General features: G+C 31.0%; 3 protein-coding genes across 3 annotated transcripts in view; all 3 read left to right on the top strand.

Moving 5' to 3' along the window:
• LOC120206326 overlaps positions 1 to 11175 on the top strand; it is a 33062-nt gene extending 21887 nt beyond the window's left edge. Inside the window, exons 4-15 of the mRNA XM_039206012.1 lie at positions 5828 to 5977; positions 6417 to 6591; positions 6699 to 6761; positions 6855 to 6960; positions 7135 to 7239; positions 7324 to 7400; positions 7515 to 7629; positions 8370 to 8442; positions 8845 to 9036; positions 9192 to 9312; positions 10678 to 10902; positions 10980 to 11175. Coding sequence (XP_039061943.1) covers positions 5901 to 5977; positions 6417 to 6591; positions 6699 to 6761; positions 6855 to 6960; positions 7135 to 7239; positions 7324 to 7400; positions 7515 to 7629; positions 8370 to 8442; positions 8845 to 9036; positions 9192 to 9312; positions 10678 to 10902; positions 10980 to 11027 — 1377 coding nt within the window. The 5' untranslated portion in view covers positions 5828 to 5900 and the 3' untranslated portion in view covers positions 11028 to 11175. The remainder of the gene's footprint in view (positions 1 to 5827; positions 5978 to 6416; positions 6592 to 6698; positions 6762 to 6854; positions 6961 to 7134; positions 7240 to 7323; positions 7401 to 7514; positions 7630 to 8369; positions 8443 to 8844; positions 9037 to 9191; positions 9313 to 10677; positions 10903 to 10979) is intronic.
• Positions 3014 to 4176, top strand: LOC120206327 (xyloglucan endotransglucosylase/hydrolase protein 31-like). Its single transcript, XM_039206013.1, has 4 exons — positions 3014 to 3242; positions 3321 to 3421; positions 3512 to 3729; positions 3810 to 4176. The coding sequence occupies exons 1-4, from the start codon at positions 3014 to 3016 to the stop codon at positions 4168 to 4170; spliced, it is 909 nt and encodes a 302-aa protein (XP_039061944.1). The 3' UTR covers positions 4171 to 4176.
• A 1841-nt stretch (positions 11176 to 13016) lies between the features above and the next one.
• Positions 13017 to 14942, top strand: LOC120206323 (SHUGOSHIN 2-like). The gene is made up of 8 exons (XM_039206010.1): positions 13017 to 13445; positions 13533 to 13570; positions 13656 to 13764; positions 13858 to 13881; positions 13991 to 14059; positions 14249 to 14378; positions 14480 to 14543; positions 14624 to 14942. The coding sequence occupies exons 1-8, from the start codon at positions 13281 to 13283 to the stop codon at positions 14817 to 14819; spliced, it is 795 nt and encodes a 264-aa protein (XP_039061941.1). The 5' UTR covers positions 13017 to 13280; the 3' UTR covers positions 14820 to 14942.
• Positions 14943 to 15595: the final 653 nt, after the last annotated feature.

The raw sequence follows: 15595 nt of genomic DNA, 5'->3' as shown, positions 1-15595 counted from the left end.
AAGTTAATATTTTTAAGTTTGTGAACTTTTAAGTAGAGTCGAGTCAAATTCAATAATATTCAAACTCGACTCGACTCAACTCGTTTAGAGTCTCGTTGCTGACCTTGGGCGGGAGTAAAAGCAGTTAGCAGCACCTACTAAGGAGAGCAAGTATGAATATTATATAATACTTACTGGAACAGTCAACACTGCCAAGTAGTTCAACAAGTTTGAATTTGTCATTAACTTGCATCGAAATTCTGATAACAACCCCATATGTCCCCCATCAATTAATCACTCAGCCATTTTTTATTTTTTTAAAATAGTATAGAGTATTTATAAAATAATATTTGTTTAAAACATTTCTTAAACATTAATAATATATGTATTCTATAGATCTAAGTGTTCAAAAATCTATAATCTCTAGAGGGAACAACACCCTCTTTAACAAATCCATATATAAAGAATCAAAAGTCTCCAAATGGACCCTTAAATTCATTTCATGATTATCTCGTGAGATTAGCCAACAGATTAGCTAATGGCTCTACCGGATTGGAATTGTATCATGCAATAAAAATGTTGACCTTTTCATCAAATTTGGATTCTCATAATTCGGTTTGGAAGAAATTGTTAACAGATACTAATCAACGAATTCTGAGTGTAATTTAATTAACTTTGTTGTATTTTATTTGCAAGTAACACTTCGTTATCATTATTTTTGTTTCATTACAGTTTTTGAAGTTTCTTAGAAATCTCCAAAATTTCATATATTCTATTTAATTATAGATTATCTACATAATTATCAATATGATCTACCAATTAAAATTTATTATCTGACAATCAAATTTATTTAATCTGTTAACCTACAAATAATCATCATAATTCTAGGTTTAACATTAACATTAAAAATATGTATAGATTATCTTGTAAGGATGGAGAAAGAGACTCTTTCTCCTTCTAATTCTCATCGGGCTCAACCTATCTATTGTCTATCATCTTCTTCGGTTTTTTTCTCTCTCTCTTTTCTACTGAACAACCGATTATAACTTCTTACTTAAATCAAAAGAAAGAAACCGTCAAAAACTGCTATAAACCTATTTTTTTCCCATCAACAAACTCATTTAATAAGTTTGTAAAAGAAATTATTGGGGCATTCCATCATTTTCTTTTATTTTTGGCTTTAATATCCAAACCAAAATGGAAAAGGTTGCTGCATCTGTCAAAGTCCCAGTATTAGGTAAACGAGAGATTTGCTCTTTCAAGTGGACCATAAAAGTTCATAGCAGCATGAATATATTAAGTTGTAGGCGTAGCTACTTGCCATCCATTATTTGATTATGTATCACTCTTTAGATTTTTTTTATATATTAAACCTTTCGGCTTTATCCGTCTGGCCCTACCTTATCTGCCTCATTATTTATTTATTAATCAATCTTTTCTTGGATTAAAAACTGCAATTTTTTTATTTATGTTCATAAAAGACAGTACAAGCAACCTAATTATACATTATTTAATCTATTTATTAGAATGGTAAGGGAATCCATTTTAATCGTATCGTAATCTTTATGATTTGTGCAATTATAGTAATCGGTAGGCCTATATTTATAATTTGAGATAAAAGAAAATTGAAAAAATATATAATTTTCTACTGTATTTTATATTGATTATACACCTTGTAAATATTAGATTTCGCACTAACAATATGAGTGTAAGAGTAAATATTATGTAAAAAATTATTATAAAAGTATTCTATCAATAATAATATTGGTGGAGTGACAGAAAATTTATTCTTAATTTTTCTTAAACATGAATCAACATTTAAAATTTGTTTTTTAATTATTTATTTAAAACTACATAAATGTATAAAAATTATTGTTATAATAATATTAGTCGTAATTTAAAATAAATATTTTTTAATTTTTAATTAAGTTGATGCTCAGTCATATATTATATGGAAGTATATAAATGAATAAAATATTATTATAAAATAAATTTTCCATCCATTTGTTTGATGTGAAGAATAAACTCCTTATATCTCTACTTATAAAATATTGATTGAATTAATATCATTGGTTAATTATGTCTCAATCCAGTTAAAAAATAAATAAAATATTATCATTTTCAATAATAATAATATTATTATTATGGGTATATTTTGCCCTTCTTATATAGATTTTTAAGGTCACTTATAGAAAATTATTGTGGAATTGGATTAGAGTGTAATGAGGTATAATTATATTGGTGTGATGTATTTAGACAATCATCATAGTTTTTGAGCGACATTGAATTTAAGTAATTGGAGGTCCTCAATTACACTCTTTAATAAGAGAAAGATAAGAATTGATATAATTATATAAATAATTACATTCATTAATTTTATAATTAATATTATTTTAGAATTTAAATTTATATAAATATATAATCATGATTTATACTACCAAACATTATACAAAGAATTGTAATATAATCCTATCCCTTAAATAAACCCTAAAATCTACCTTTAACAATTGACCACAAAATCTATTCTAAAATCTTTAGAAGACTCATATTCGAACATGTACATTTGTAGAATGTATGCATTATTATATGAGTAAGAAATTTATGAATAAATATTAATTTATAACTTCCTTATACTATTCATGTGTATATATATATTACACTGCAACTCAGGGGCGGATGTACATGGCTCCATAGGGGAGCCATTGCACACTTATTATTTTGAGAAAAATGTTAAATTTAGTTTAGTTTACTAATGGGAATAAGAAAAAATTATAAAATTTGAACACCCAATTTTTTTTAGAATGATGCATTAAAATTTCGAACCCCCATTTTTTAATTTCTAGATCCGCCACTGCTGCAACTTCCCCCATTAACCAACTTATCAACTTACCAGAATAGTGGGGCGTTCAATCTCCCTATTTATACCAATGGTATCGCCACACTCTTCCACACACAATTCTAGTTTCAAAAACTTCAGTTTTTGGTCCCAATCTGCATTTAAGCCACATTGTCCCTTTTCGTTTCACTACTATCTATGCCTTCTCTTTTCTGTCTTCCTTCCATGGCCCCAATCTTCTGTTTTTTTCTTGGTTTGTTTCTCATTGTTTCCTCAAGCAATGCTCAGGGTCCACCTTCCCCTGGATTCTCCCCTAGCTCCAGGGTGAGCACTGTGACCTTTGATCAAGGGTTCCGAAATCTTTGGGGTCCTCAGCACCAGAAACTAGGCCAGGGTTCATTAACAATCTGGCTCGATAAAAGCTCAGGTTCTTCCCATTTTATTTCTATTCTCATGTTTTGAGGTCCAATTACGTGCTTAATTTGTGCTTTCATGGCGAAAACAGGGAGTGGTTTCAAGTCACTTCGTTCGTACCAGTCTGGTTACTTTGGTACTGCAATGAAGCTCCACCCTGGTTATACTGCAGGCGTTATTACTTCTTTCTATGTACGAACAATATTAAATGATATATATATATATGAAACCATTGATGTATCCTACGTAAACACATAATCTAGATGTTGTGCAATTTAACAGCTTTCCAACAACGAGGAACATCCCGGAAACCATGACGAAATTGATATCGAGTTTCTCGGGACTACTCCAGATAAACCCTATACTCTGCAAACTAATGTGTACATTAGGGGCAGTGGGGACCGAAACATAATTGGAAGGGAAATGAAGTTTCATATGTGGTTTGATCCTACGAAAGATTACCATAACTATGCTATATTGTGGAACCCTAGTGAAATCATGCAAGTATCCTTCTTTTTTTCTTCTTTTTCTTCTTCTTTTTCCATATTTTTTATGTTAGCTTTTATGATTCGTACAACAGATTTTTCGTAGATGATGTGCCAATCAGGAGCTACTCAAAGAAGAGTGACGCCACGTTTCCCACGAGACCAATGTGGGTATACGGATCAATATGGGATGCATCATCATGGGCTACCGAGAATGGAAGGTACAAGGCTGATTATAACTTCCAACCATTCGTCGGTAGGTATACGAAGTTCCGAGTAACCGGTTGCCCCGCCAACGGCCCCGCCTCTTGCCGCCCACTTTCCGCCTCTCCGTCTGGCTTCGGCAGCCTTAGTCTACAACAAGTGTCAGCCATGCTTTGGGTCCAGAGGAACTATTTGGTATATGACTATTGCCATGACCCTAAGAGGGATCACACTCAAATCCCCGAGTGCTAATTAAAATGGGATTTTTTATTAAAAAAAAACTAGTTTACACAATACAATAAGTGTAAATCTAGGGGGGGGGTTTATTGAGATGGGTCCTGCAAGAGTGGTCTAGCGTCCAAAGCCTCCAAGATTTGCATGTTGTTTGTTATTGTTTCGTTGTTGAGTGTTTGCATTGTTTCCGTGGAATAATTTCTTTTATAAAGAAAGAGGAATGTTTTGACATTTATGAAAGAGAAATTGGGCCTTGAATTAAATGTATTTGTACTTTGATTCTATTAATGAAAAAGGGTTTCGTTTCTGAAATGAAACCTCGATTGTATCTCTTGCCTCTGCTTGCAAACCATGTGATATTTGGATTGAATTTTGGACCACAGAGTGATTGTGCGACGCCTTTAACTTTAACCATGTTTTGAGCTATCTTCAATGTTTTGGTTCCTAGGCAGGCAGGCAGGCAAGTTGGCATGGTCACCACTATGTTTATAAATGTGCTATATTATCCCTTGTCACATCAATCTGACATTTTATTTTATCTATGCTATCTTTATTCACATTCTATTTTAAATCGATTACAAATTAAAAGATTCATATAATAATTCTAATTTAATCTAATTCAATTTGATCATTTTTTTAATAATTTAATTATTAATTTAAAATTATCTCAAATTCAAATTTCAAACTTAAATGAAAAGACTTAATATGATCGGAACACTAGACGATTTAGCTTGAAGATATTATTAATAAAATCAAATATTCTAAAACTAAAATGATTTAAATTTAAAATAATTTAAACAAAATGAAATGAATGAAATATCTAAAATTTAAAATTCCAAATTGATTCAGATTGACGAAACACAAAACTCACCTATCATGCACAATTGATTTATCTTATTTAACCCCAATCGGAAATTTGTAGTTAGCATTTAAAAATTTATAATTTATTTATACCCTAAGAAAATTCCTACTTCGTCCCCAATTGAAACTTTTTTTTGAAATTAAAAGTTTAAATTTAAGGGTGAATGTCCGATTGAGTCTAGTTTAATAAATCTTGAGCTATTCGAGTTGATAAGTCATATTTTATAACTCAAATTTTATTAAATTTTTTAGTCTAATCAAGTCGAGTTGTTCGAGTTTTTGTTTTAATTTAATTATAAATATTTGTGATGTTATGATAGTATTTGATTCTAATTTAAATTACTTTTTATAACCATATACAATACATACATACATACGTGTATATATATATTACATAGAGTTTAGGGACTCGACTCAAATTTAAAAATAATCTACCAATTACTAAAATTTTTGAGTTATTCGAGTTCTATTTTATAACTTGACTTCAATTTGAAAATTTTTCGATTCAATTTGAATTGATTTTTATAAATAAAATTAATAAAAAATTAATTTTTTGAGTCGATTCAAATTTTGTTCACTACTAAACACATTATAGAAAACAGGACCTTCAAGCCCTCAAATCATAATTCTGAATGGACCTAAAAAGAAAGAAGATGATGGGCTCTATTTTATGGACCCTTTGCTGTTTTGACTCGAATGAATCCCGAAAACATTGGTCCACTAGCTGGTTAACTCTTTTGATGAAACCATTACCTCTTTGAAATTGGTAACAGCCATCTCTGTTCTGGTTTTGGCGGTAATCGACACAAATCGGAAAAGTTTAAAGAGAAACGAAATTTACCTTCTTAGGGTTTGCTTTTTTTTTTTGGAGATACAGAGAATTGGAGATGATGGACGTCGTTGAGCCACTTGATTTCGAATTAGAAGATTCACTTCTTATTAACCCTGTTGTCTCCAACAAAAGGTTTTTATCTTGCTATAAATTTTTAACTTCTTTTCTTCCGATATCTTTCTCTTTTATTCTCATACTTTTTCTCATGTTTTTGCTATATGTTTTCATACAGTTTAATAGTTTGGGTTGCTAGGATTTTGTTCTTTTCTTCTTCTCTATTTTTCAGTTTGGATTTACACTCAGGAAGTTGACTTTGGACCTATCAGTTCGAACATGGTCACTTCCTTAAGCATAGTGTCTTGTTAAATTTCGTTTATGAATCCAAACAGATTTTTGGAACCATTTACTTGATTATGCTTCTGCTTTCGTATTTATTTCAAATTAGTTTTTTTTTTTGGAGAATTGCTTAGAGCATTTCAACTAATTGAATCGGTTACCTTGTTAATTTATTGTAACCATGCAGTTCCATTTGATTCTTTGTAGTAATGTATTTTGCAAAATTGGTATTTAGGAAAAAGCTTATGGGTCTGGGTGAGCTTTTGACTGAACACTACAAGGAACAAAGCAAACTTATTGAGAATGAAGCCAAGAAACAGGCAAAAGCTCAGAAAAGCTATGATTCTGATGAGGATAAGAATTGCAAAGAAGCTATTCTCGCAAGTCTTCTTGATGATTGCCAAAAACAGGCATAAAAATAACATTTTCTTATTTCTCTTTTGCTCTGATAATGTAATGTATTCCGTCTTTGTTCGTTTTTAAGTTGACTGAAAATAAATGCATTCTTCTTTTATAGGTGAAAGCAATTAGCAGCGGGGAAGAGATGTTCGAGTGGGGCTTATGTGTCTTTGGACAGCAGGTATTCTCATGAGTAATTTAGTTTATCCTACTTGACCAGATATTTCTGGTGGCTGAAAAGTTTATACTTTTGGTTTATTTGTCTAAATTACAGAAGGCTACACCACCTCTATCATTTCCTGAGCTTGGAAGTTGGTCAATTTTGCAGTCATTCATGAATAATGGGCTCAACTCTCTGGTGGGGCTTACTTCTGAGCAAGGTCATTCACTTTCTTGTACTTGCTTTCTCATACCATTTTTCTTGGTAAATATGTTTCTCCATTTAGTTTGGGTTGCTGACTGCATCAATTATAGTTTCCATATTATGCATTGTCTTCTATGAAAAGCAATATCCCTGTATATATCATTGACCTCTTTCACTTGTGTTCTTTCAGAGTGCCCTTTCCTTGAAGGGTTATTAAAAAATGGATGGCTCTTAAGATTGATCCTAAAATGTGGTCGTGTAGAAAAAACAATAGCTATGTGGACCTTTTCTTTGAGTGAGTATCTCCTTTACACTTGGACCCAGCTTCTTCCTTTAATGATCAGTGAATGTTTATCTACATATCTCTTGGTTTTGTCAGTGCTATATTCGTCAAAAGAAGAGTTGAGGCCATCTGCTTGCGAATTTTGGTGTGCCATTCTTTCATCAAAAATTCAGGTGATCTATATTTAACTTGAAGAACTGAAAAAAGATCTTGATTTACAAATTAGTATTTCCTTTTTATTTGGATCTTTGAATTAATTGCTGTATGTCTGCCATAATCTTATCCAGATTGGTGCACGACCCATTGAAATTGACTGGTTACCCAACTTTTCTGAACTAAAGAGTGCTCTTGAAATATATGGGTTTCTTTTCAATTCTTCATCCAGCATGTCTGCTGAAAACAGTAAGTTCTTTCATCTCTTCTCCAGCTTCTAGCCCATTTTGTTTAGCACTTAATTGGTTCATCTTTTATCTGCTATAGGCTATGATCACACACTCTACATGTCAACTTTGTATGCATGATAATTAGATGCCAAGTTTATTGATGTTGTTGGCAGAAACTTTGCTTTTATAGTTTATTTGTTATGAAAATGCTATGGAGTACACATTGCTTTCTAATATCTGATTCTTCAATTTGTTTCTTAAGGACACAATCCGGTTTTAAAAAATTGATTATACATGGTGTAGCACTTTGGGATGTTTTTTGGTTAACGGAATGAAATATTAATTTTGGGAATAAGATTCCTGGAATGAAAGATTAACTGGGTAATAATATTTTCCCCAAACAAAACGCACCCTTACTGCTAACATCTACTATGATATGTTTATTTGCCTTCCTTTTTTTGGAAATATTTTTCTGCCTTTTTCCTTTACTTTCCTGTTTTTACATTCTACTTTTTTTTTTTGTTCCAATCCTGTTTTTACATTCAATAATTCAATTTTTGAACTCTTTTCCTCCGACTTTGCATACGCTATGCATTGTGAATTCTCTGTCTTCCTTTATTCAATCTGTTAAATTTAATGTTTTATATCATTGGTTAACACGCTTGGTGTCCATGCCTCATTGGTTTTTCTCTTTCCTTTTACCAGTTATTAAGGAATATTTAATTTTCATATCTTTCTAACATAAAATTTGGTTCTTAGGTTCTGGTTGTAAAGGGCCACCTCAAAATATCATAACCTGGATCAAATTTACAGCTGTTTATTGTCGATTAAGGTACGAGGAAATGGAGATTTACTATTAAAGAGAGTGGGTACTTTTTATTTAAAGTTGCTTAGGAACTTGTGGTTGATCTGTAAGCGGAATGCAACTAGTAGTGATAATTAATGCTCAACATGTGATCCAAAAATGGTGAATGGACATATTTCCTGACTGTTTGAGGTTAAGAAAATTTTGTGATATACAGTTTGAAGGATAGCCCCTTAGTGTTTTGTAGCTGTTTGAAAAATACCACCTGTAGAAACCAGATGTGTATTGGATTTCATACATGTTGGATGTTCCATGCTAGATTTTCAGTGTGATTGTAATTACATGGTACTCTCAATACAAAGTTTTTTTCCCTTTGTTCTCAAATATTGTTGATTTTGAGGATAAGTATGGCATTTTTTCTCATTTCAGGTGTAAGCAGTCGGTCCTTCTGACTTCAGACTGTCAAGAGCTAGCAGAAGTTATCATCTGTCTTTTCTTAGATCGGCAACTTCAAGGTCTCTCTGTTCTTTTGAGGGACTGTATCCAGTCGGTTATAAGTTCGTTCACAGACGAAGAATGGATTAACAGTTACTCTAGAATAGCAAAATCTATTGCCTCAAGGTTATTATTCTTTAGTGATTGTTTGTTAGCCCAACCCCACCAACTCCAATGTTGCCCGCTCCATGCTTGAGCTCACATAATTGGTTGCATTAACTTTCATTTTGCTGCTTCCTTTTTCCTACTCTCTTTCTTATGCCTGCCTCACATGAATGCAGAGTCCCTATGAACTTGAACTGCTTGCGAGCAGTGCAATGCCTTTCAGGAGTTGATCCTCGTACCAAGCATCTCAAAAGCGTTGTGGCCTTCGAAATTCTAGTTAATTGTTTTGATACAAAGGTATGCTTCTGTTCTTGCTTTTATATAGGTCTCTGTTTGAAAGTTTTTTTTTCAAATTTCTTTCAACTTGAGGTTACAATCATTAATCATGATAAGATATTGTTTTCCAAGAATTAATTCATTTTTGCTGATGCTAATTTTCATTTGATGTAATACCAGCAGCATCCAAATATAGTAATCATTAGGGGTGTTCATGGTCGGTTAACCGTATTATCAAGACTAAACGGTTAGTTAACCATTACAATGCTTATTAAATTTTGTTAACCATAACCTAACCATTAAGAAACTGTTAACCGCTAACAGTTAACCGTTTTTAACGGTTCGGTTATAGGGTAACCTATGGTTAACCTATTACAATATTTCTCAAACATAACACAAAATTTTTAAAATTTCATAAAACTTACGACGATAGAAACATATATATATTTGTAAAAATCTTATTTATTTGTAAATGTATTTTATTTTATAGAAATATATATATTACGAGGTATATTCTTTTTTCTACAGTTTAAAAATCTTTCATGTATATTTTTAAGTTTTAATTTAAAATCATGTATTTCTTCCATATGTGCTTGATTTAATGTTATCCTATATAAGATAAATATGATAACTGAAAAATAGGAGGAATCATTTTGATTTTATTTCTAATTTTTTTCTCTAAAAAAATACAATTAATTAATTATAATTTATTAACAGTTAACTGATGGTTAACCATATATCAAAATTCATTAACCGTAACCGTTAACTGATATTTTTAGCGATTGGGTTAACAGAAACCGTTAAACCTTAACAGTTCGGTTAATTAACCAATAAAATGTAACGTTACATCAGTTAATGGTTATGATTACCAGTAAGGGATTAATTTGAACACCCCTATTAATCATAATATAGTGTATCTCTATAATTTGTAATATATATTTTATACATAAATAGAGTTTGGAGAATATTTTCAACTGGCAAAAATACTTTTCATTGTTTATTCTATTGCTTTATAGATATTTGAATAATATTTTAGTTTTATTATTTACTTTTCGAATATTTGAAAAACATTTTATTAAAGCTAAACTTATATACTTTGTATCTATATTAAATTACAATTTCACTATAATTTAAATTATTCAAATTTTGAGCTAGGCTTTTACTGGTATTTAAATAGATATAAAACTAAGAAATCAATGATAAATTAGATATACTAACATTCAGCATTAAGATGTTTTCATTCAATTAATAGATAAAAAAAATCACAAAGAGTTTGAATTTTATTATTTTCATTTAGAACTTAACTATGATTGGGAGTTTGAATTTTGGCATCTTATATTTGAAATGGGTTTATGTCACTTACTGATTGACTGTCATTCTTCTCAGGTTGCCAACGAAGAAGGAATCCTGACTTTGCTTATCTCAATAAACGTGAAAGAAAAGGCCTGTGATTTCTTCAAGTTGTACATCTATGTCATTCTGACTGAAAATTGGCTTCGATACGATGAGAGGTTTAGCGAGAAGCCAGTGATTCGTGAAATGTGGGGTCTTTTTCTCCGGAACTGTTCTTGCCAAATAAGCAGCACAGATTTGAGGCCTCATGCATCAAAAGTATGGAACCAGAAATTTCTTCTGTAGAAACCTGACTCAGCATGTCTCGGTTTATTAATTTCCATTCTACCTCGCAGGTTCGAAACAAAGCTGCATATCTTCTTCAAGACATTGGCAGCAGTTAATCGAGTAAGAATTCTAATCCATCCTCAATAAATAACGTAGAGATGTTTGATAAGAAACCCAGTATTAGAAGTTAGGTATATTCTCTGGCTCCCTCACTGTAATATAATCAACGGTTGAATAAAGGAGCTTCAAATCCATTTGCATTTGCTGCTATGAGCACCCTCTACCATTTGTGAACTTCATTTTGATGGATTTTTTTTTTGGCATAATACCTATTTTTCTCATGTACAGGTGAAAATCTCTCTTTGGCACTTTGGGTCAAATTTTGACACTTAGGTTTACTTTGTTTTCACTATACAACCTCTTCAAACCTCTTATGTCTGCGTCGCGCAGACAACGCTCTTCTAACGTTTGCGCGAGCTCTTCTTGGTACAGACATGGTTTTATGTCTTCAAAAGTCTTCAAACCTCTTCAAGAACAATTATAAAATATGGTTATTTATTAAAATAATTTTAAATAATTTAATAAGGTTATTTATTTTAAATAATTTATTTTAAAATAATTATTATAAAATATAGATTGATTTATTTTAAAATAATTTATTTTAAATAATTTATTAGTATGAATTGATTTATTATAGTTGTATAGATTGATTTATTTTAAATAATTTATTAGTATGTATTGATTTATTTTAAAATATGGATTGATTTATTTTAAATAATTTATTAGTATGGATTGATTTATTTTAAAATATGGATTGATTTATTTTAAATAATTTATTAGTATAGATTGATTTATTTTAAAATATGGATTGATTTATTATTGTAGTTGTATGGATTGATTTATTTTAAATAATTTATTAGTATGGATTGATTTATTTTAAAATATGGATTGATTTATTTTAAATAATTTATTATTGTAATTGTATGGATTATTTAAATTTAAGTATTGTAAAACTAAAATTATTTAAATCTCAGAATTGCAAAATTCTTTTAAGTTTAAAAAATCAGTTTATTTATATTTGAGTTCATTTTAGCAGTCTGCAGACGTTAAAAAACAAATAGTCTTCTTGTAGACTGTAGACTTTTGGTCCACCTCTTCTGCTGTAGATGTCTGAAGATGTGGTCTGCAGACTGTAGATCTTTTACCTCTGCAAAAACAAACATCACCTTAATACCTATATTCTCTCTTTTTGAAAATGTCATGTGATCCAATCAGAAATTGTCACATTTGATAAATATTTAAAAAAATTCACAGAAACGATAATAATTTAAATAGAATTATAAAAATGTAATAAATTCAGAAATAATAAAAAAAAAGAATTTATGTTTTTGGATATATATATATATATATATAGTTAAAATTTGTAATTATGCTTAAGTTATTTTAAAACAATAAAAAAACTTAAAAACAGTAAATATATAAAATAATTCCCAAAAAGTTGTGAGAATATAAAAATTATAAAAATGGATGTTTTTAATAAATTTTGGTTTTCTAAAGTTATTTTTTTAATTTTGTTTATGATTTTATTTTTTTAGAAATTTCAATTTATTTGGATCAAAATGAGAATATCATTATAAATACATGAATAAGTGCTATTTTTTTAATTATAATTTTTTTTATGGATTTGATCTTTTGCAGGCAAGGGTGTATATGTTGATAGAATCACCAAGATTCAGAATCAGGATACTTCGTATGGTGTTTTTTTTTTTTTTTTTGAATAATTTATTTCTATTTGATGAGGTTATTCCTAATGATTCATGTTTGGTGGATCTAATCATGTAGTTTATTACATGTAAGTTTAACAAATCTGATGCGACAGATATTATGTTTATGTTTCTAACCTTCAATTAAAAAAGAAAAAGCTAATGAGGTTAACAAAAATTAAGAAAATATTATTCTTGATTAAAAAAGGGTAAAAGAAACGGGGGGGGGGGGGAAGCAAAAAAGGAAGACGTGTACGATTCGGAACAAGGTTCGGAAATTTAAATTTAGGCTCGGGAGCCACTGAACCTCCTTTATTTTGCTTCTTAATTTCCGTTAGAGCTCCCTCAGTTTGCCTTTTGCTTCCTCTTTATTCTCCCTCTTAATTTCTTCCACGGCTTTATTCTCTGGGAATCCAATCCCTCTCTTTTCATAGACCAAAAAAAAACAATCAATTTGCTTCTTTCACTCTTTATTGTGAAGAACAAAGTCACTTCTTTTCTACATATAGTTTTCCCACTTCCATCAAAATCCCCCCCTCCTCATTTTTGATTAAGTTCTTCTTCATCCCTGTCTAATTTTAGAAGCTCTGAGGCAGTTTTCGCAGAATGGGAGGTGACAAAATGGCGAAAAGATCATCTTTAGGAAACCTGATGAGGAAGAGATTGTCTGATATCACCAATTTACAATCACAACCCAAGCCTCCAACCCAACACGAAAATCCTCAACACGTTTCTCCTGTTGCTGAAGACTATATTAATCAGTTACTTGCGGTATTTTCTAATTCGGGTCTTGTTTATTTTTAAGGATTTTCATTTATACGTAATTTTTTTATTCATTGTTGTTCACATATAAACCAGGAAAAGATGACGCTGATGGAACTTATTGAGGAGAGAAAGTATCCTTTTTCTTTTCTTTTCTTTTCAGTTTTGTGGCATTGAATGAATGGATGAAATTATTTTCCCTTAATTGTGATTGAACAGTAAAATTATTGAATTGAGTGGGACTGAGTTGCAGAATCTGAGAATCTGTTTACAAAAATTACAGTTACAAAATTGGAACCTTGCCCAATCAAACACTCAGATGTTAGCGGTCTGTTTCCCGGCTTTGATTTTTGTTCCTTTCTAATTACTGAAGTATTTGGTTGCTATCATTGGTACTGATTTCCTTCGGATGGTTTTTCAGGAGCTTAATTTAGGGAAAGATAGGGTAAGTTCGTTTGTTGGAACATCTGAAACCTCTGGAAAAGGAAATTTTGTGTTTTGGCTTTGGTTCCTGGAGAATTAAACCTATTTTAATTTGGGGTTAATCATTTCAGGTGAAGGCTATGCAGCATGAGCTTGTATGCAAGGATGCTTTTCTTAAAGCAAAAAACCAGGAAAATAAGGTTAACATTATAATCTTATTTTAGTCCTTATACATGGAACAAGGACTAAAAAATCTAATTTGACCTTGCACGTTTAATAGAACTACCATAGATTAGGAACATTTCACATTGTTTGTAAGTTCTTGCAGCTGAACCATTTTCTTCACCGTAAAGAGTTCACCTTCTGGTTTTGTTGTATTATGAGAGCAGGGAAAAGTGGATAGCAGCTGCCAAAAGAACTCACATGTGGGACAGCAAGGAGCTGAAGAATGCATGGCTACAGCTAATGACGACGACAAGCATCGTGCTCGAAACAGAAGACGGAATGCAAGAAGTCAATGTAAACTTTCACATGTTCTAGACTGACTGGCTTTCATATTCATGATTTGTTCCTCTAAATCTGTTGAACTGACATATGGGATTTGTGATCAAATTGTGCAGCTATGGGCCCTTCAACTACAAGCCAAAGAAGTGGAGGAGATAAAGAGAAGATTGAAAACAAAAGGTCAGCTAACCATGGCTATATCATCAACAAATCTTGTCATGTTAGGGTTCTAAAAGCACTGCAACTCTTGATTTTTGCAGGCGATGTTTGAGAAGGCAAACTGCTAGATTAAAATCCCAAGAGCAAGGAATCCTATTTGAGCTTGATGATATTGGCTTTGCGCCAATAGTTTCATCTGAAAGATGTTCAATTGGAAGACCATTGCGCAAAGCAGCTGAAAAGGTGCAATCCTACAAAGAATGTCCACTTAATGTTAAAATGAGAAGAACAGATTGATGAAGTGCACCCCATTCCTCAGCCTGTAACCTTTGTATTATTGTTGTTTATGGAGCTTGTATTTGAGTGTGTTTTGGAATGATTGTGTTGTAACTTTAATATTGGCCAAACATCCAATCAGAAAGAAATGGAGTGTTTAAATTAAAGCTAATTTGATCTCATCCCACCAAATATTGTTAGATTCCTGACGTTGCCAGCAACAACTGGATTTTGTCCTATTTAACTACTGAATGGTAATCAAAAGAGAAAATCTTGCACTAGCATTATGTAAGATATCAGATGATGATGGTGAACCCAAGAATTTGTCATTGATTCTGCTTTGTAGTATGTTGTTGGTTAAATTGCTTGACAAGTCCTTACATTATAGGGTTTAACAGTAAATTAGTCACTTTTATTGCATAAGTGAACATTTTGCGGTTAATCTTGAAACAGGCAAAATTTGTGTACGAGTGGGAGGGAGCCACTCATCCGTGGTTGGTGGGTTATACTTATTAGCCCAATTAGAAAATGGTGTACAAGAAAAATCACTTGAAATGAAATTCGCTTTGATTATTAATTTTGAAAAAGTTATGTTTTGATTACTTATGTTATTAATCTATTAAGTTTTAATTGTTTATGTTATTGATTGTTATATTTTAGTCACTGAATTATTGATGATTCATGTTAGTCAACAGATGTTAATTTTTTATCTAACCCTTAACTTTAGATAAAATACTATTTTGACCCAATTTAAAATAAAATATCATTTTAACCCTAAAACTTTAGATAAAATATCA

Source organism: Hibiscus syriacus, unplaced genomic scaffold, assembly GCF_006381635.1.
Source record: "Hibiscus syriacus cultivar Baekdansim isolate YM2019G1 unplaced genomic scaffold, ASM638163v2 tig00013680_pilon, whole genome shotgun sequence".
NCBI classification, from domain to species: domain Eukaryota; kingdom Viridiplantae; phylum Streptophyta; class Magnoliopsida; order Malvales; family Malvaceae; genus Hibiscus; species Hibiscus syriacus.
This window is presented reverse-complemented; position numbering and strand designations above follow the sequence as displayed.